Source organism: Lepus europaeus, chromosome 14, assembly GCF_033115175.1.
Source record: "Lepus europaeus isolate LE1 chromosome 14, mLepTim1.pri, whole genome shotgun sequence".
NCBI lineage: Eukaryota > Metazoa > Chordata > Mammalia > Lagomorpha > Leporidae > Lepus > Lepus europaeus.
Genome location: NC_084840.1, coordinates 64,117,902 through 64,137,208, shown reverse-complemented (window position 1 = coordinate 64,137,208; position 19,307 = coordinate 64,117,902). Strand labels below are relative to the sequence as shown.

The 19,307-nt window shown below is 53.7% G+C and overlaps 1 protein-coding gene across 1 annotated transcript in view; it reads right to left on the bottom strand.

Moving 5' to 3' along the window:
• Positions 1 to 19,307, bottom strand: part of KIF26B (kinesin family member 26B) — a 519,978-nt gene that overhangs the window by 87,859 nt on the left and 412,812 nt on the right. Inside the window, exons 6-9 of the mRNA XM_062210729.1 lie at positions 8,221 to 8,427; positions 3,617 to 3,710; positions 2,225 to 2,487; positions 1 to 59 (exon numbers count right to left, since the gene is read on the bottom strand). The exon at positions 1 to 59 is cut by the window's left edge and continues 125 nt beyond it. Of these exons, the coding sequence (XP_062066713.1) occupies positions 1 to 59; positions 2,225 to 2,487; positions 3,617 to 3,710; positions 8,221 to 8,427 (623 nt within the window). The remainder of the gene's footprint in view (positions 60 to 2,224; positions 2,488 to 3,616; positions 3,711 to 8,220; positions 8,428 to 19,307) is intronic.

Below are 19,307 nucleotides of genomic sequence, written 5' to 3'. Positions count from 1 at the left end.
TCCAGGAAGAAGGCGGCTTTCTCTGCGGTGGGGGCCCGCAGCTCGCTCTGGTTCTGCAGCTGGAAGACAGAAGCCGAGAGTGAGGCTGCAGCTCCAGGAGGCCGTGCCTGTCACTCATGCCCGGGGTGAGGGAGGTGGGGTTCATGGCTCCATCCGGTTGGCCGCGGGTGAAAGCCACATGCCCCTGGATGCCTCACAGCAGGTCCTGCGCTCCCGCCTAGTTCCCAGCTTAACTGATTCATTTCTAAAATTAACACCGAGCATGCTTCTTGGATGCAACCCGTTTTTACTCATTTTACAACTTAAGGAGAATGAGTAAATAGCAGGTGTGAAAAACAAATGGTCACATGGGAGTGGGCAGTGGGAGCAGATGGTTCGTTCTGATCTCCACAGCGGACAGCAAACCACCGCCGCTAGGAAAACACGAGGCTGTGACTGCGCCCTGAGCTCAGAGGTGAGGTTGTTTGGAGACAACGAGACTTGTGAAGCGTGGTTTTTGATCTGACAGCACTGCAGGAGCCCAAAGACGTAAAACAACTTGGTTAGGTCTCACTTGCCTCATGACTTTTCAGGTCTGGAAGCTAACATCAGGCTGCATCGACTAGATTCATCGTAAACTAGAAGATGCACAAGGCACTGAGCCACCCAAGATACCTGGATATCATTTGTATTTTAGAGATTGGTTTTTACCTTCAGTTTACGAATTCGTGATCGTACACACTAAGTGGTTAAAGAGCACGTGCTGCCCTTGGTGTCCACCAGCTGGGACAGCTGCAGTCAACCTGAATCCTAACGCTTAACAATGGGACCAGCACTTTTTTATTTTTGGGGACTCATCCTTCTAATCAATCCAGAGAACTGATGAAGATGACTTGAGGTTGGTAGAAACTCTGACCATTTTTAATTCTGTATCTATGATTTTAAACTTGAGAACCAATATTTGGAACCTGAGGCCAGCAAATGCTTGAACTTTAAAGAAAAAACTGTTGTGTTCATGGTTTTGTACTTGCTACAGAAAAATAAACCAAAGAAGTTGAAAGATTTCTCCAGAAGAAGAATTAGACAATATCACACTTTTTTTTTTTCTTCCTGGCCTTCGGCTCACCAGATCTTTCCTGCAGTGGACCAGGGCAAATGGGGTCATGAACGTGAATGGAGGTACAAGCTTATTTGAATGTCTGGATAACGCTTGGGACAGGAGTGACGGCAGGGCACCACCGATTCCAGCACAGGTGCTGTGGAGGCTCCGTCTGAGCACGTCTTGGGCTTTAGAACAGCAGTTCTCAAGGTGGGATCCCTGGTCAGCAACACCAGCCTCACATATGGACTTGTTGGAGATGCCTAGGAGGGGTCCACCCCAGACCTGCTGAGTCAGAAACACTAGAGATGCAGCCCAGCCATCAGGGTCTTCACACGTCTTCCAGCTGACCCTGGTACAGACTAACGAGCATTCACTATGGAAATGGCAGGGGCAGGGCATGATCAGGTGTGAGCAGGTGACACGCCAGAGGCCAGGAGGGCAAACAGTCCCAGGTGCTTCTCCGACAGGCACCTGTGTAAAACTGGTGGCATCTGGGGAAACCAGAGAACAAAGCCGCCTGCTTAGATAGGGAGAACGGATTGTTGTGGATATGAGCGAGGGAGCCCCGAGTGCCTCTGACTGCCACTGTCACACAGCAAGGCAGAGACCCTCGAAACAGGCCCGGCATCCTGCACAGGCAAACTGTAGCTTCTCTTGGCTTCCATGGGCCTAGCAATTACATCATGGTTCTAATTAGAAAGTGGTTATTAGTTTCTCCTATAGCACTGCTAATATGGTTGTAAACCAGTGCCAGAAACCCAGTTTATAGAGCCATAAACAGCCCCAGTAACAGCCACAGCTATTTGTGCGGGGCACTAAATATTTCGGTTTGTTGTTAAACAAAAGAAAGATTGTACTCTTTTTTTTTTTTAAAGGAGCATAAAGAAAGTGAATTCAATTCCCTCCCAAATACTCCAACAATTGTGGTTCCTGCTCATTGTCAATTAGATTCAAGGTACAAATATTTAGGTTGGGCGAGCAGATGGCCCTGCAGCTGCAGGCCATAAAGCTCCAGTCCACTTTAAAGTAAACACTCGCCAGCCTCCTGGTTTACATGGGGAGTGATTCACGGGCTGCCCTGCCCCCGCCCTGGGGGGCTGAGCTGAGCCCGCTCGGGGCCCACCGAGCCCCACAAGCAGTCACCTGCGTGCCGCAGATGGGGTCCTCGCAGAGGTACACGCCTGGGGACTGGCCGTCCTGCAGGCTGCCCGTGGCCACCTCAGACAGCAGGTCCCGGAGGTTCTCCTCCTTGCCCCACACCTCCACGGCTGAGATCCGGACGGAGAAACGGGCTCCGGTCTTCTCCTTCCGTTCATTGATGAGCTTGAAGAGCCAGGAGATGGCGCAGGGGATGATGCCGAGGTTCTGCATGGAGTCGTCCTTTCCGATCATGGTGTAGGATTTTCCTGCGCGAGCAGGGGAAGGAAGAAGGTCAACGCGAGGCCCAGGCAGCCCTCTCTGAAGCCTCAAAAGCAGACGCCAAGGACACAGAGGAAGAGCATGGGAAAGTGGGGGAAGGGCGAGAAAAACCGGTACGCAACTGGCAAGGACGAAACAAAAGGCATGACCGGTTAAATGGCTGTAATAAAGAACGCAAGAGCCCAAATGACAGGATTCCGTCGGCGTGTTCCGGGAGGAGGATCCCAGGGGTCCAAGCTACCCGGTCTCTGTGCTGCTTCACACAGAGTCGGAAGGCAGGCACTTCTGAGCACTATTGAGGTTCTCCTTATAGCTTCCATACAGATTAAACCGTTACACTCACACTTTATACCCTTCCTCCGGTTAAACGCTGTGCATATCTTTATAGCAAGAGCAAACTCCATGAAAATCAGGATCTGCTTTGATCTGAGATCCAGAGGAGATGGGGAAGACACAGAGTTAGAGAGAGAGCGTGGGCTCCCCGGCCTGGCTGAGCACTGGCCTCTGTGCCCTCCAAGGCCCTGTATGGGTCTCTGCCTGGGGACACATATCAGAGCTCCCCAAGTGACCAACTTACCAAGTGCGTAAGGCAAGGCCTGGCGAGCAGATGGCCACAGGTCAGGATTGAGAAGGCACTACAGGAGGAGTCAAGTGAAAACCTTCGTGGGGGTGTTCCCCTGCCTTCCTTCCTGGGCACTTCAGCTCGGGCACATTCTGGTAACTTCTAGAAACAAGGTTGCTTCTAGACATTTCCTGACATGGAACTGGGCTTTGCTTGGTGGTGGCTCCTCTGGCTTTTCTGGAGATACAGGGGCCCTGTCTGCTTCCCAAACCTCCCCTGCTCAGGAAATGTACATCTTCCCATTGCCTTGTGTGTCTGACTCCAGCCTGGGCTGTGTGGGAACAGCCCTGCCACCCCCTTGTTCATCTCTGTGGCCTTCCAAGTCTTTTCTGCACCAAACACCTATGTTTCAAAAGCAGAAATGGTTGTCTGTGGTCTTTCAGTGGAGCAGCCAGGGGACACTAACCTTGCCTTTGACCAGCGGGCATTGGGAACCATTCCACGAGCATGGGTGGGGCCCAGGGAAACCCAAGCAGAGCCAGGCTGTCACTCACCCAGCTTGGCGTGGCCGAAACAGAACACACAGCCGTCGGCTCCGTTGACCACAGACTGGATCACCTCTGCCACGGTTCCGGCACACACTTCAGCCTGCAGACGCGAGGGGAGACGTGAGTGGGGAACGGACCACAGGGCTGAGGCATTGTTAAGTGACATTAACAGTGAGTCTGGCTGCTGGGGTGCAGGATCCCAGCTCTGTGTCCTGATGTCACCGCTTTCCTGGGTGGGCTAGCCTCTACCACGGAGCTCTGGAGGAGTTTGCGACCCCTGGGGACCTCCCAGCCCTGGCAAATCTGAGCACCACACGCGCTAAGTGCAAATCAGCTAACTGCTAATTCACGGGACATTGTAGCCACTGTATCTGTGGACCCGGCAGGAGCAGGCTGGGGTAGGGCTGCCTTCTCTCCCCTCTTCTGCCATTCTGGCCTCCTGGATGAGGCATTTAAATGCCCCATCGGGACCCTCTGCTTTCCACACACCCACGTTTATGGAATGGACAAGGCTTGTCGGTGGGAAACAGGTGACAGGCCACTTAGGAGAGATAGTGAGAAACATGGCAGCTCCAAACGCAGGTCTGTGATCTGCCTACTTCCTCTCCCGATCCCGTTCCTGATTTTCGGTCCACGTCTTGTTTTCAAAGCCAGCCTGAACTCCCTTCCTATACACACACACACACACACACATTCAGTGGACGAAGCCTTGTGGCCACAGGGCAGCCTGTCCCTGCGCATGCGCTCGAGCCGGTGTGCCTGTCTCACCTCCCACTTGTCTACAAACTCCCCAGGCAGGGAACAGGCTCTGGATGGGGTTTGCATTTCCCTACGAACACTCCACACTGCAGTGCTCTGCAAACAACAGGCACTCACTCGGCACGTTCTGTGGCCCAGTGTGGAGCTCTGAGAAATCGCTCAGCAAGAGGACAAGATGCTTCTGTGTCCCGTCGCCTGCATTTCTGTCTGGGGGCTGCCGTCAGGGCCCGGGAGCCTGGCAAGCACCGGGGCTTGGTGTCGCCTGAGTCCTGTGCCTCCCCGTGGGAGTCTGGACCCGGTTAGCCCCGGCCATGAATGCCGTCATTCAGCTCCAGGTTTCAGCAGCACGGTGAACTTAAGTATTTGGAAATCAATTTGCTGAAAAAGCACACACCTAACAACTGCCTATTGTTCCGGGGTGGTCGCCTCAGCAACGCGGCCGGGGGCTCCTCCTGGGCCACTGGGTGGCAGAACAGGGTTGTGTTCTGGATCTTTCCACTGGGTCTTCCACACCCTCCTGCCCCACCCCAGGATGGAGGCACCTAGCCCTGAGACTCGGGCAGCAGGATCTCAATGGAATCTGCCAGGCTGAGGCTGCTGCCCAGTGAACTCTGCCCTCTTGGGACACAGAGTGAGATGGGCGTGGGGAGGCTGAGAACCCATCTCAAGCCGTAATTCAGCCGTTTTAGATTTCCATCACTAGGGTGAGCCCTGGCTGTGGACCACAGAGCTGCCACTGTGCCAGCTATGCAGAGGCCAGGGGATGGAAGAGACACTGGATGGCCTCCGAGGGCCCAGCATGGGACAGCCATGCCCCGGCCGAGTTCTCCCAGCTGCCCGCTGAGAAGAGAATGGGCATTGGTTTTTCCATGTGGGGTTAGTTAGTAGAGCCAAGAGTGGCCCCTCGAGGCTCTCTGCTGTCCTTGCCCTGGGCCTGGAGGAACAGGGAACCAGCCCAAGGGCAGTCTCCTCCCCCACAGGGCTGAGACGGACACGCACTCCCACTCCCCAGCCAGATTCTGTGACGTCTGTCCCAACAGTGGGCGTCCAGTGACTGCACGAGCCATGTGGCGTATAAGGAGCAAGGAGGAAGCAGGCTGTCCGAGTCACTGCTCCGCCTGTGGAGCTGACGTCCTGGGAGACTGGGGGCGACTTTTGCTTCGCCGGCAGGGACCTTAGCACCAGGCCCCCGGGGGGCTTACCTTGGGGGCTGAGCTGGCCTGTGACTGGCAACGTGAGACTAACCCTGATGACGCAACCACAAAAACAGCTAACACTCATTGAGCACTTCCTGCGTTCCCGGCTCTTTTCTAAGCACCTTACGTCTACATTGCAGCAGTGAGCCCCAGCAGCCTGACGAGATCCATTTTTGTCATTTCCTCATTCTGCAGGCCCAGAGAGGCTGAGGCACTTGCCCGAGGACACATGGGAAGCGGAGACAGAGGGCACCGAAGGCTGACGGGAAGAAGCCAGGACACCTGCCCAGGAAAGCGGCCGTGAATGTCGGATTGAATCTTTGAGGAGCAGTGTCCCTGTCTGTTGGGTAAAAGTGGCACTGCCTCCCTTTCCCACCCCACCGAATTCTAGGATGAGTCAGTGGGGTTCACAGATCTGAAACAGCTCAAAAGCTGCAATTTAATACAGAAATGAAATTTACTACGACACCAGAAATTTGAACCAAACTGACGCATTCTGAAACGAGTGAAACTGCACCGCTGAGCACACCGGGCTCAGGAACCAAGCGTGAAATCCAAGTAAGACTAGCAATAAAAATGGCTCCTTTTTCTGGAGTAAATCTAAAACTCATTAATAGTCCACACTTAATTTAGGATTTGCTTTGGAATTCTTACAACTTACTGAGATTTGCTTCTGGAAAGTTTTAATGGTGTTAATTAAATTCTGTGCAGGCCATTCATTAAACCCAGTGTCAGGTTTAAATTACTGAGCCCACTGGGTAGTGGTGCAACATTCACACACACACACACAAATGTAAGCAAAGGAGAAACCACAGAACATATGCATGAAGCACTTGGTATTCTTATGGTCAAACTCTGGGGGAACCACAGGCTGCACGTCTTCAAGAATGGAGCCTACATCACGTCTGTGTGCACGTGGGGTACCAGAGCTGTGTGAACTCGGGACTTCCTAGCCTCAGCTGCAACATGAAGGAAACTGACAGAGGCTGCAAATGGTCATGACAAGCACCGTCACCCTCAGGTGCTCCTACCAGTTGTTAGCTACCAAGATCACACAGAGGTTTGTATCAATCCTGGGAAGTCCTAGAAATGTATTGCAAAAGTACAGGAATCTGATACCACAACACAGGCAAAGTAGGCTGCTGTATACCTGTAACCTAGGTTGTTCATTGGTTTCTTTTCTTTTTTTTTTTTTTTTTTTAATTTTTGACAGGCAGAGTGGACAGTGAGAGAGAGACAGAGAGAAAGGTCTTCCTTTTGCCGTTGGTTCACCCTCCAATGGCCGCCGCGGTAGCGCGCTGCGGCTGGCGCACCACGCTGTTCCGATGGCAGGAGCCAGGTGCTTCTCCTGGTCTCCCATGGGGTGCAGAGCCCAAGCACCTGGGCCATCCTCCACTGCACTCCCTGGCCACAGCAGAGAGCTGGCCTGGAAGAGGGGCAACCGGGACAGGATCGGTGCCCCGACCGGGACTAGAACCCGGTATGCCGGCGCCTCAAGGCGGAGGATTAGCCTGTTGAGCCACGGCGCCGGCCTCATTGGTTTCTTAATTCACTGGAGCTGCTAGAAGCTCCAGTTGCATCATCACTAGGGTCACAACTCACTGCTTGAGCATGCTCCAGGAATGTTGGCACCGTGCGTCCCAAGTAGCCCACACATACAACGCTGGTCATAGAGTCACACGATGGCCCTGATTCTCCACCCTGCCCCACGTGACTCTGCAGCTCTTCCAGCCAAGAGGAGTCTCTTCCCACCCCTTGAATCTGGGCCAACAGAAGGCAGCAGCAATGATTTTGTGGCAGTTGTGAGCCTAGGCCTCAAGTAGTGTATGTACTTGGGTCCTGGTCATGGACATGAGAATGAGCCCAGGCTAGCCTGCTGGATGATGATGGCATGGCCAGTGTGGAAAAGAGACCAAATGACCTGGTCAGCCTTATCCTGGGCCAACCTAAGAGCAGCCAACCCCCAACATGTGACAGAACCTACGCAAGATCTGCAAAGCTATGCACCCAACATAGAGCTGATCACGGACACGCGTGAGCCAAGCTAGCACCAGAGGAACTGCTCTGCAGATCCACGGCCAATAAATGCTTACTGTTTTAAGCACTGGATGTTGGTGTGGTTGGAACTGCAGCAACAGCTCACTGATGAAAGCGCTACCCCATAGCCTCTCTCTTTCCCCTCCGCTCTGTTCATCCAGGTTTCAGGACGCATGGCAGCCTGATCGGTTGCTGCACTTCAGTTCCTGCCCAGGCCTACAGACCTGCCCGCAACCCCAGCACATTTCTGTAGGGCTCTAGGCCATCGGCTCATTGTAGCCCAGCTGTCTGAAGCTTTTAGCCCACACTCAGAAGCCCAGTTGAGAGCAGAGCCCTAATGGAGCAGCCACCAGCATTTGGCTGTGGCTGTGCCCTGGCCCCCAGCTCTGCTTGCTATCATTCTGTTTCTGAGTGTGGGCCTGGCTGTTTCCCCAACTTCCTTCTCCCTGGGCAAGATGCTCCATTGACACCCAGCACCAAGCTAGGACCCCAGGGGTGTGGCTGCAGGAACTGGTCCATCCTGGAACTCCAGGCGACGCCCTCCCAGTCACAGGTCCTAGAGAATAAGACAAGGCTTCTCGAACCAACACTGCCCATGCCCCCAAGGCGTGTACCCACCTGAGATGCATCCTGGGGGAAAACCGCATCAAAGGCAAACATCTTCGGAGGAACCTGGCTGCCTCTCTTCGGGAAGGCTCCTTGCCCGCCACAAGTCAGGGGATCGTACAGGGTGATCTGCTTCTTCCGGGGGTCCACCTTGAGGAAGGAGCTGGATTCGGAGGTGTCCCGAGCCAAAGTGGAGCAAATGCGGAGCATGACCTTCACCTGTCGGGAAGCACAGAGGGAAGAGGACACGGGCTAAGGCTCTCCCGCCACGGGAGCCCTCGCATCCTCGTGATGCCGACACACGCAGCGGCGCTGAACTTTCTCTTGATCATTTATGAAGAAATGCACGAAGAACCGGCAACCTCCTCCCTGGGCCACGGGAAACCTGATTTATTTATAATTAGCAGGTGCAATTCTTTTGATACGTCCATTGCTTTAATACCGAGATGGCACACGGTGTTCTTTGTCTTCCTGTTCATATAAATGGAAAATTAACAGTGCCCTAGTGGCCCAATTACAAAGATGAAGAGGTAATCAGGACTGCTAAGCTATAGGGGCTGGTGCCGCTCCCTCGAAGCTTACAGATCAATAAACCCCGCACATAAAAGTTAGCTCTGTAATTTACTCCTTGGCTCGGCTCATCAGGACTCTGGGAGACAAAAATCCACAGTTATTAGTGTCATCATTAAAGGCCTATAAAGTAGCCTGTTTTTAATGGCCAGCATTTGAAATGCGTTCCAAGGGACAGCCGTGATAAAAGATGGGTCTGCAACATGTTATTTGGGATCCCATTAAGTGAGTGCAGAGGAATTGTCATCTCAGCGAATGAAAGCGCTTCTCTGCAGCCGACAGGAGGCCGTGCCCTTTAACCCACCTCTGAGTAACTGAACGCAAGCATCTCCAGTGCTCACGCCCAGCCCAGCCCCGGCCTGCTCCTAGGATGGAGCCTGAGGCCTGAGGAAATGGAAAGCATGCCTGAGGAAGCTCACGTGACCATAAACCGAGTTGAAGCCATGCACAAGGCTTTAGGCTGCAGGCCCGAGAAAGGAGCAACCTTTGCTTGCACACCAGTTCTCCTTTCCCATGTTGCAGGTTCAGTGCAGCCTGTGATGGGCACTTTATCTGAGCACCTACTACGTGCCAGGTAGGAGGATGCAAAGATCTGTGCAATGCACAGGGCGGCAGGGCAGACAGAGGCCGAGACAGCCAATGTCAGCAGTAGGAGGTGGCAGCTGGGGAAGGCATGCCCCAGGACTAGTTAGCAGCACCCTGCTGTGTCTTGCCCTCTTTGTCCAATCAGGTGTCAGGGCTGATGAAAACTGTCGAGAGATTTTGGGGGAGGAGGGGTGTGAATGTGTAAATCAAATGTCACAAACATACGGAAAGGTTCAGAGAAGGACAGGGACTGTGTGTGATGGAGGTCAGCCTCCTGCTTGTCCCAGACCCGTCTGCTGAGGCATGGGCCTAAGTGGCAGGGTGCAAAGCTGAAGGGGAAACAGTTCAGAGGTCCACGGAAGGAGCCCGGGGGTGGCATGGGGCTGAGCTCTCAGGGTTCAGATCTTGGTTCCCCCACTGCGAGGTCACAGGAGAGGCCTGCCTGTTTCTGAGGGGCTGTGCTGTGCCGTGCCGCGGCTGTGACCGTCATCAACACCATCACATTCAATCCCCCCACTCATCCCTGTGTCGGGGTACTGGTCCATTTTACAGAGGAGAGAGCAGGTGGCATTGAACTTCTCCCAGATCACTGAGCTACTAGGTGGCAAGGCTGGACTCTGGCCTCACCACGAAAGCCCCCTCTCTGCCCATCATGCCAGCTGCCGCCTCCCACAAACGGTCAAGCTTCTCAGAGCCTCAGTCTGCTCGCCCGTGTAGCAGGAAGAACAATGCCAGTCTCACTGGATTACCGGGAGCATCCAAGGAGCTGACACGGGCAGTGGGGAATGTGGAACACACATGTGCTCGGCTCCTATTCCTCGTCTGTCCTCCCCCGGCCTGGCCTCCCTCTGCACCTTCATATCCTATCACGTCCCCATCACAGGGCTCAGGAGAAGGCTCCAGAACCCCCCACCACACATGGGGACCACTGCAGATACAAGAGAGCTCCAGACAGTTCATGGGAAAAAATGGCATTAAAAGATAAGTTGACTTGGGTGCAGAAAAGTTGAGAAATCCGTGAGCTTTCGGAAGCTCCTGGTAGAGCTGGTTATTAAGCCCTGGGCCCAGCGGGCTCCTGGTCCTGAAAATTGTCAGCTTCCCACTGTGAGCCACTGCAGATGGGACTGCCAACCACCATGAGGATCTGCAGTCCATTCTGGCCATGTTCGTGTTCGTTGGGACTTGCTCTGGTCAGCGTGCGTTTCCGTTTGTCTCCCTAGATGTGCCTGGTCACCCAGGAGGTGTGCTAAGTGCCTGTGTTCCAACAGCAGCCGCTGGGAGGTGCGTCTCCCAGCCCAGCCTCTGAACGCTGCGAGTCAAGGATGCTGCAAGGCCAGGCAGAACTGATGGAGCCGCATGGCCCACCGCTTTTCTATTTCACAATTTGGCATGCAATTTCTGGGTAACTAGAGGTGCTGAATGTAAAGTATGAGCCAAGGCAGGCAGGCGCCTCCAGGAGAAGCAGGGCAGAGGGGGCTGCCTTAGTGACTCATTTGTCCAGGAGGCGCGCTCCTGCATCTTAATGAGGCTGCAATTTCTGCACACCGGCTTCAGCCCCAGAAGCCCCAGCCGCCAGCCTGGCCAAGGAGATACACAGGTCTTTAAGATGCCCTTCAACTCTGGGCTGGAGAATATGCCACACTCCCTTCTTTTCTTTGCAGCTCATTTAAATAAATGGAGGTTTTTTTCCCCTCCCCACCCTCAAGGAAGGGAATTGGGTTTTTCTGCTTGAGCTCTTTTGTGTCATTGTTCCTTCAGTACAACACTCCACTTCCTGCTTAATCCTCCGTAATTCAAGTGCTTAGGAGAAACCACTTGTGATCCCCAACAGTCTCTTGGACTTCTTGCCAGGAGGCCCTGCTTTTGCTACCAATGCCATGAGGGTCTCGGCAGCATCTTCAGGCCCTCTCCTCCTGGCTGCTCTGTGCAGGGGGTCCGAGCGATTGATAATACACCCAGCCTTCTCCCCAGCTCTCAGGGCTGAGGGATCCCTGCTCTCTCACCCCCACAGGTGGGCTGACAGTTTTTGTGATGCAGAAAGCCCCAGAACAATCCAAGTCAGAGCAAGGAGGAGGTCCTGATGCTGATCCAGGCACCGAGGGGATCGGCCCCTCCTGCACCACCGTCCCCACTGCCTGGGACCCCCCTTTGCCTCATTTGTCGAATTATCCAGCGGATGGTGCGAGACAGCTGTTGCTGCGGGCCCCAGTTGTTCGTAGGTACTGCTCATTAATCATGGGGCTGCGGGAGAAAGGAATGGCGAGATGTCGCCAGGAGAGGCAGAGCCTCGCCATGAACTGCACAAGCACTCCATCAACACGGAGGCGGCCGCCGCCTGCCACACGGCCTTATTGGAGGCTAATGAGGAGCAGGCCCCGTAATCAGTCAGTGCTGCCGCAGCACACGGCCGTGGAGACACACGGCCCTGCTGGCCCCGAGTCACACAGCACAGCCACGCGGCGGGCTCCGAGCGAGGCCCTCCGTCTCCTGTCCCTGGACCCAGGGGCTGGCCTGCTGGGGGCCTTCCTCAGACCGTGAGGCTCAGGGGGACTTTTGGCAAATGGGGCCACTTGAAGGATGCCTCACCCATCAGAGAAAGACCCCAGACGAGGCTATGGTGGGAGGAAGACGGCTCAGCGACCAACCTTGTGCGTGAGCTTTGCTTAAACTCTTTGCGAGGGTCCACAGTGAAGGCCACTACAGATACACATAACACACAGGCAGGCTGCTCTGGGGCCTGTGTCCCAGGCACAAGAAATGCTCCAGGAAGTGCACAGGTGATCACCAACACGCTCACCCCTAGAAGGTTCCAGCAAAGAGTGAAGTCTACCAGTTACATCTTCTGATTCCTTCATATTTCTATATTACATGTCGAAAGATTTATTCAAGAAGCAGAGAGAAGGAGAGGGAGAGGGAGAGAGAGAGAGAGAGAGAGAGTGAGTTCCCATCCATTGGTTCATTCGCCCAAATGCCTGTGATAGCCAGGACTGGGCAAAGCGGAAGTTGGTAGCCAAGAACTCAACCCAGGACTCCCACGTGGCTGGCAGGGGCTCCACTTCTTGAGCCATCAGCTGCTGCCTCCCCAGTCTGCACTGCAGAGAGGCTGGGCTTGGGAGCCGGGGCCAGAGCTGGTTGTCAAACCGAGACACTCTGATGTAGGACACAGGCAGTCTTCACGGGCATCTCAACTGCTTTGCCCAACACCTGCTCCTACACATGTATATTTTAACTCTGCTTACATTCATGTAACAGATTTGTAAGACTCAGCTTACGGGCTGGTACACTGGGCTAAGCTGCTGCTTGCAACATCAGCAGCCCATGTGAGCACCCGTTCAAGTCCTGGCTCCTTGGCTTCCATTACAGCTCCACGCTAATGCACCTGTAAAATCAGAAGAAGCTGGCTCACGTGCTTAGGCCTCTGCCGTCCATGTGGGAGCCATGGATGGAATTCCTGGCTCAGACCTGGCTGTTAACAACCATCTGGGAAGTGAACCAGTAGATAGATCTTGTCATCTCTCCTCTTCTCTCTGTTGCTCTTTCAAATAAAATGAACAAATCTTAAATAAATAAATAAAATCAGCTCAGCAGCAGAAACTGGTCAAGATGCAGATGGGTCAATTTAATCACAAATAGCACGGACATCAGTTTTGTCTTCATCCCAGCAGTACTGGAGTTACTTTTAAGGCTTTCACATCTGTTGCTGAGTTCCCAAAACATGTCTGGAAATTGTTCTCCAAGGTAAACCAAAAGCAAATAAGATAGGGTGATCAGGACCCACCAGCCGTGAGAAAGTGGGAAGAGTAAGAGAGTCGGAAGGGGTCCCAGCACCGAGGGGTCATCCCACGAGACAGCTCAGCCGGCCCGCAGCCCTCCAACCCAGGACCTGCTTCCCTCCCACTGGGCGTACGGCAGTGACAGCAGCCCTGGGAGGCCCCACAGTGGGCGTGAGCTGTGGAAACGCTGATCACCCTGCCTCTCAGCCTCAGGTGAGGGGAAGCCAAAGGCTGGGTAAAAGACCACAGTGGAGAGGGCAGGCCTGCCTACGAGGTCGGGGTGAGAAGTCCTGTGCCCTCATTGGGACGCATCAGGAGGCCTTTCCTGTTTGCATGGATTTCTGGGTGGGATTCAGCCATGGAAAAACTTGCAAGGATAACAAAAGGGTGCACGGAGCAGGTGTGTCTCCCTTCCTGCAGGTTAGGGGATGAGGAGGGAACCAGGATGGGTCCTAACTGAAACCCCAGGGCCACTGGGTAGATAAGTGACTGGAGGTGTGGGTCTTTGCCTTCCTCCCTTGAGGACAGTTGTAAAAAAACAGAGATAAAAATGGACCAGACAGCAGCCTCCAGGTATAAACCTTTGTTACCTTAGGAAGAGTTGGGGAGAGAGGAAGGGAAGGAGGGGGGATGGTGCAGAAAGACACATGCATCCACTGTCTTCATATCCCCTCCTATAAAGCAAACGCTCTGCATCTCATCAACAACACAAGAAGCCTTTCTCCTAGGCCTGATATTAAAAATCAAAGTGGCCGGCGCCGCAGCTCACTAGGCTAATCCTCTGCCTGCGGCGCCGGCACACCGGGTTCTAGTCCCGGTCGGGGCTCCGGATTCTGTCCTGGTTGCTCCTCTTCCAGTCCAGCTCTCTGCTGTGGCCCGGGAGTGCAGTGGAGGATGGCCCAGGTCCTTGGGCCCTGCACCCCATGGGAGACCAGGAGGAGCACCTGGCTCCTGGCTTTGGATCAGCGTGGTGCGGCGGCCATTGGAGGGTGAACCAACGGCAAAGGAAGACCTTTCTCTCTGTCTCTCTCACTGTCCACTCTGCCTGTCAAAACACACACACACACAAATCAAAGCACACACTTCAATGAACAAACTCGTCCAGAAGAACAAGCCAGAACAAGAACAAGTCACCTTCCCGCTCCCCCTGCCAGGATGAAGCACACGTGGCCGGCTTCCGTTTTGGGTAAGGCAGAGTCCTCCACTCACTGTTGCGGAGCGCTGAGAAGGGAAGTGTGGGATTGCCATCCTCCACTCCTCCAGGTTCTGTCTTGATGAGGCCATGTGATGCATGTGCCCACTTACGGAACATTCCCGGGCATTCCAAGTGAGAGGACTGGATAGACAGGAAACCCAGACAACGGACACCACTCGAAACACGTTCCCAACATATTCACTTTTCTGAGCTACCAGGAAATTCAAGGGATTCAGAAGCCTCCCTGTCCTAGGCACTATTATATCCTGACAGATCCGTCACAAATGGTTTGGATGAAGTGCCGATTTCTAACCACACACTACAAGGGGTTAAGGATGTGATCCTCTGGCCATTATTTAAGCAACTCCCTCCTTTTCAAATAATATAACGTAAGATTATATTGCTAACCCCTCAATGGCACACTGAGCTCCATAAACATGAACTTCCTTCCCCATTTTTATTTACCCAATGTGCCTGGAGGGGTGATACACAACAGTGCTAAAGTCAATTAACCTCCAATTTTATCAAAGGAGAGGGTGAAATATTTCCCGGGAAAATTCTAGAAATTATTTTATATTATTTTTTCTTTTTTTTTTAAGATTTATTTATTTGAAAGGTAGAGTGACACAGAGGGACAGGGAGAGACAGAGAGAGATCTTCCATCCACAGGTTCACTCCCCAAATGGCCATGATGGTTGGCACTGGACCAGGCTGAAGCAAGGAGCTTCTTCCAGGTCTCCCACGTGGGTGGCAGGGGCCCATGTACTTGGGCCATCGTTCAGTGTTTCCCCAGGTTAATTAGCAGGGAGCTGGATTAGAAATGGAGCAGCCAGGACTTGAACTGCTGCTCTGATATGGGATCTGGCATCTCAGGCAGCAGCTTAACCCACTGTGCCACATCGCTGGCCCTGAAATTACTTTTTCTGATGGATGATCTTTATGATTTCATGGGACTGAGAGGTTCTAGAACATTTTTAGGGACCACATGAATCATACGCCAGATAGTACGTGACCTTGGAGGTTTGCAATAACTCCAATACTAGGAAATACAGGGGAGAACCAGGAAGGTCAAAGGTCGTAACCCTCAGATTTACAGGGAGCTGTCAAACATGTCTTACCAAGCCATCATCCCAGCAAACCGCAGTTCCCAACACAGAATCACAGAGCCGCATCAGAGGGGACCCCAGGGCTTCCAGCCACAGTTCAGTCGTTAGTCACAGAACCAAACCAAACTGATTGGATTTCTTAGTGTGAAAACACAACGATAATCCTACATGGCACATTCCACAATGGCGTGGCTACAGTCACCTGGAGAACACCCAGGGCCCTTTGGTCCAGAGCTGAGTTTGGGGGAGATGGAGGGAGCAGGAGGCGTCTATCTGGGGAACGTGTCTATTGCACGCTGACAAGATCCACCAGTCCATCAGCTATCAGCGCCACCACCACAACTTCTGTGCAAGTTTTACAGAGCTCTTATACCTTACAAAGGCCATCGCATACCCATTTTCCATTTGGTTTCCCCCGCAACGGCTGTGCTAAGGAAATCTGATGACAACTATTATCACTGTGATCCCTACATTGAAGCAAAGGACACTGAAGTCGAGCATACTTAAGCTGCTTGCCCACCACCCGGCAGTGGCCTGTGACCAATTCTTCCTAGCAAGAGCAGCCTGGGCGGCAGCCAGAGCTGAACCACAGCTAAGGAGACTGGGTGGGCGGCTGGCTTCTCTGAGATGCCAGCAGGTGAACTCGTGTGGCACCAGACAGCAAATAATGAGCAGCAATGCCATCAGAGAGGGGAGATTGACACGCTTAAACGCTGGGCTGGGAAAGTGACAAGTGGTGGCACAATAGAGCCGAGCGTGAGAGAGCGTGTGCAAGGCCAGAAAATGGAGCTGGTAATGAGCTGTACTCAACAAAGAGGTGGGGGAAGAAAATTCCCCAAAGCTCTTCATCAACATGCAATCTGTCATGAGGCAAGCCCAGCAAGGGACTGCAGTGCTGGGGGAGGGAGCACGAATCCAAGGCAAGAGCCCTGCCCCGGGAGGCACCGCTAATGGCCGGGCAGCCTGTGGGAGCAGAGTCCCTCACGCCAATTAGCAGGCTAGGGAAAGAGCCCGCCAGGCTTCGAGGAGGAAGACAGGGGCGTCTCCCGGGCCAGTCTGTCGGAAAGGACTGGACTCTGACAGTGGTCTCTTTAGAAGAGGCTCCATCTCTTAGCTCACTGTATTAGGGGACTTATTTTCAGTGGATGAGCTGGTGCGACGATGCACCCTGAGACAGGCACCCCCCGGTCTGCAGTGATGCGGGATACGGGCCGCCCTGGCGGAGCCCTTCCAGTGTCAAGGGCACTCATCATCACAATCGCATTCTCTCTGTGACCCATGTGGGGGGCGGCCTGGAGGCTGCACTGTTTACTGGCGTGTGTTCGTAGACGAGTGATTCCTCCTGCTCTGTGCCATGTCTACAAACTGCTCATCATAACAGCACCGCCCTAGCTGGGTTGCCATGCTCATTACAAGAGCAAATGCCAGTAGTCGCCCTTTCAGCAGCGCCTGCTTCTGCTACATAGCGAGTGCTCACAAACACCAGCTAGCAGTACTTTGTTGTTACCATGGAGGCCGCTGAGTCTACGGGAAAGATCACGAGCTCTGAACTCAGCCGGACCCTGGCTCTTGGTAGCTGTGTGACCGTGGCTGTATTGCTTTAGCCAGGTTTCCTCATCAGTAAAGTGGAGCTAATGATCCCTGTTCTGAAGAATGTACATGACTGTGATGTAAATAACCGTTGTAAGCACTCGGCACCAAGTAGCTCCTCAGTAAGTAATGGTTCCGGTTGCACGGAGCCCACATGCACGCTGGTCATGGAGGAGCCCTGGCCCTCAGCAATACAGCAGGTGTTCACTGCCCAAGGAGACCAGGTGACCTGGTCACTAGATTCTAACTGTCTTGTGCCCACAGGACAGAGGCAGACCTCATGTGCACCAAACTCACCCACTGTTCTAGATGCAAGGTTAAGTTTGGATCTCCCGACTTCCAATCACTTTCACTTTTTCCTGACTTTGGGTAAATAATGGGTGATAACTGGAGATTTTTCTGAATACTGGGTATTCTGAATACTGCGGCCGGTGCCGCAGCTCAATAGGCTAATCCTCCGCTTGCGGCGCCAGCATACCAGGTTCTAGTCCCGGTCAGGGCACCAGATTCTGTCCTGGTTGCCCCTCTTCCAGTCCAGCTCTCTGCTGTGGCCCGGGAGTGCAGTGGAGGATGGCCCAAGTGCTTGGACCCGTGCACCCCATGGGAGACCAGGAGAAGCACCTGGCTCCTGCCTCCGGATCAGCGCGGTGCCCCGGCCGCAGCGCGCTAGCCGCGGCGGCCATTGGTGGGTGAACCAATGGCAAAGGAAGACCTTTCTCTCTGTCTCTCTCTCTCACTGTCCACTCTGCCTGTCAAAAATAAATAAATAAATAAACATGACTATTGGTAATAACAGGAACACTCATTCGAAAGATAAAACGGCATGGAAGGAATTTTCGAGAAAAGCAGCGGAGGCCACCCTGCAATCAGACTTCCTTGTGATGTGCTCTGTTAGGATTCTTCACACTTACTGCCAACACAGAGCCCGTTTGCTGTTGAAGCTGGCTCACGTGTTTCCACTGAGGCGCTAAATAGCAGATCTGCCGGGACGCAGCCAACGCTCAGGGGCTGATGCAGGTCGTTCTGTTACCAGCAATGTCGCTGGCGTGCAGGGCACGGGACTAAGGGGGACCTGGTTTTCCCTGCCTCTTTAAGAGAAACAGGAAGCCTTCAGCTTGCTACCGGCCACTCAATTTAGGCCCGCTCCTCCCCGGCCCCAGGAATTGCAATATCCCGCTGCTTTTGGCCTTTGACCAAGATAAATCAAACCCAGAACTCTGAAAATAAGTAACCCAGCCAGGTGTCTGTCTAGAAATGCTGGCTACCAAGACCCACTATGGAATCTGCCGAAGCACTGGAATCCCAGCCTAGCTATCGAACAAAAAGGGAGCACGTGCCATTGCCTGCACACTAGGAACACATCTTTCTGGCATTCATCCCCTAAGTCCATTTTCTAACACTGGCTTCTAGGGATGCTCTCAGTGCTGGCTCTCAAGTTCTACTAAATGTGTTCCTCTCCCAGGAGATGGTAATGGTGTTCCTGGTAGTAACATGTACAGAGGAGACCTGCACAGAACCCAGGCGCCTGCCTCAGCCTGAGACCCCAGTGCCTCATGGGGATAGGGGGCCGGCAGCCTTTCACGCCCACGACCAAGGCGTGGCGCTGGGCCATGGGACAGAGGGCATTTGTCTCAGCGCTGCTGAGTCCCTGCAACGGAGTGTTTCCCAGCCTGAGTTCCAGGAAGGAGTGGAGGGAGGAAACCAAGAAAGCAAGGGAATCGCCCTGGTAAGATAAAAGAACCAGAGAGAGCCTTTGGGTGCTGGGGTTGAAATCCAGAACAGCCTAACCTGCAGTTTTGGAGTCCGCTACACTGAGTGTACACCGCCGCCTGACACGCACTCAGCAGGCTACCACACAGCACTCCCACACTCACGTCCTCCCGGCCCTAAAAGAGGACAGAAGCGGGAGGAAGGAGGACGAGCGAAGTCCTGGTCCCAAGTCCCTGGGCAAGTCGAAGAGATTTTCATTCACGTTCAACCAATAAATCAGGCACAGCAAGAGAGCTCGGGCAGCCACGATCGCCCCCCATTCTCTAACCGAGTTCCTCCAGAGTTACCTCGCTCCTCCGCGGGGGCACCTGCTCAGATCCACTACGCATGCGCTGGAATACACCCTCGGCACGAAGCCCTCGCCGCCAGGGCTGTGAGCAGCGGGGACATGGATGGAGACACAGGAGGGTACGCGCGCACCAAAAAAAAGGGCCCTGGCGGCATGTCCTGCAACAGCTACTGTTGCAGTCTGATTGCAGGGTGGCTCAGAAAACAGTTGTAGGCTGGGAA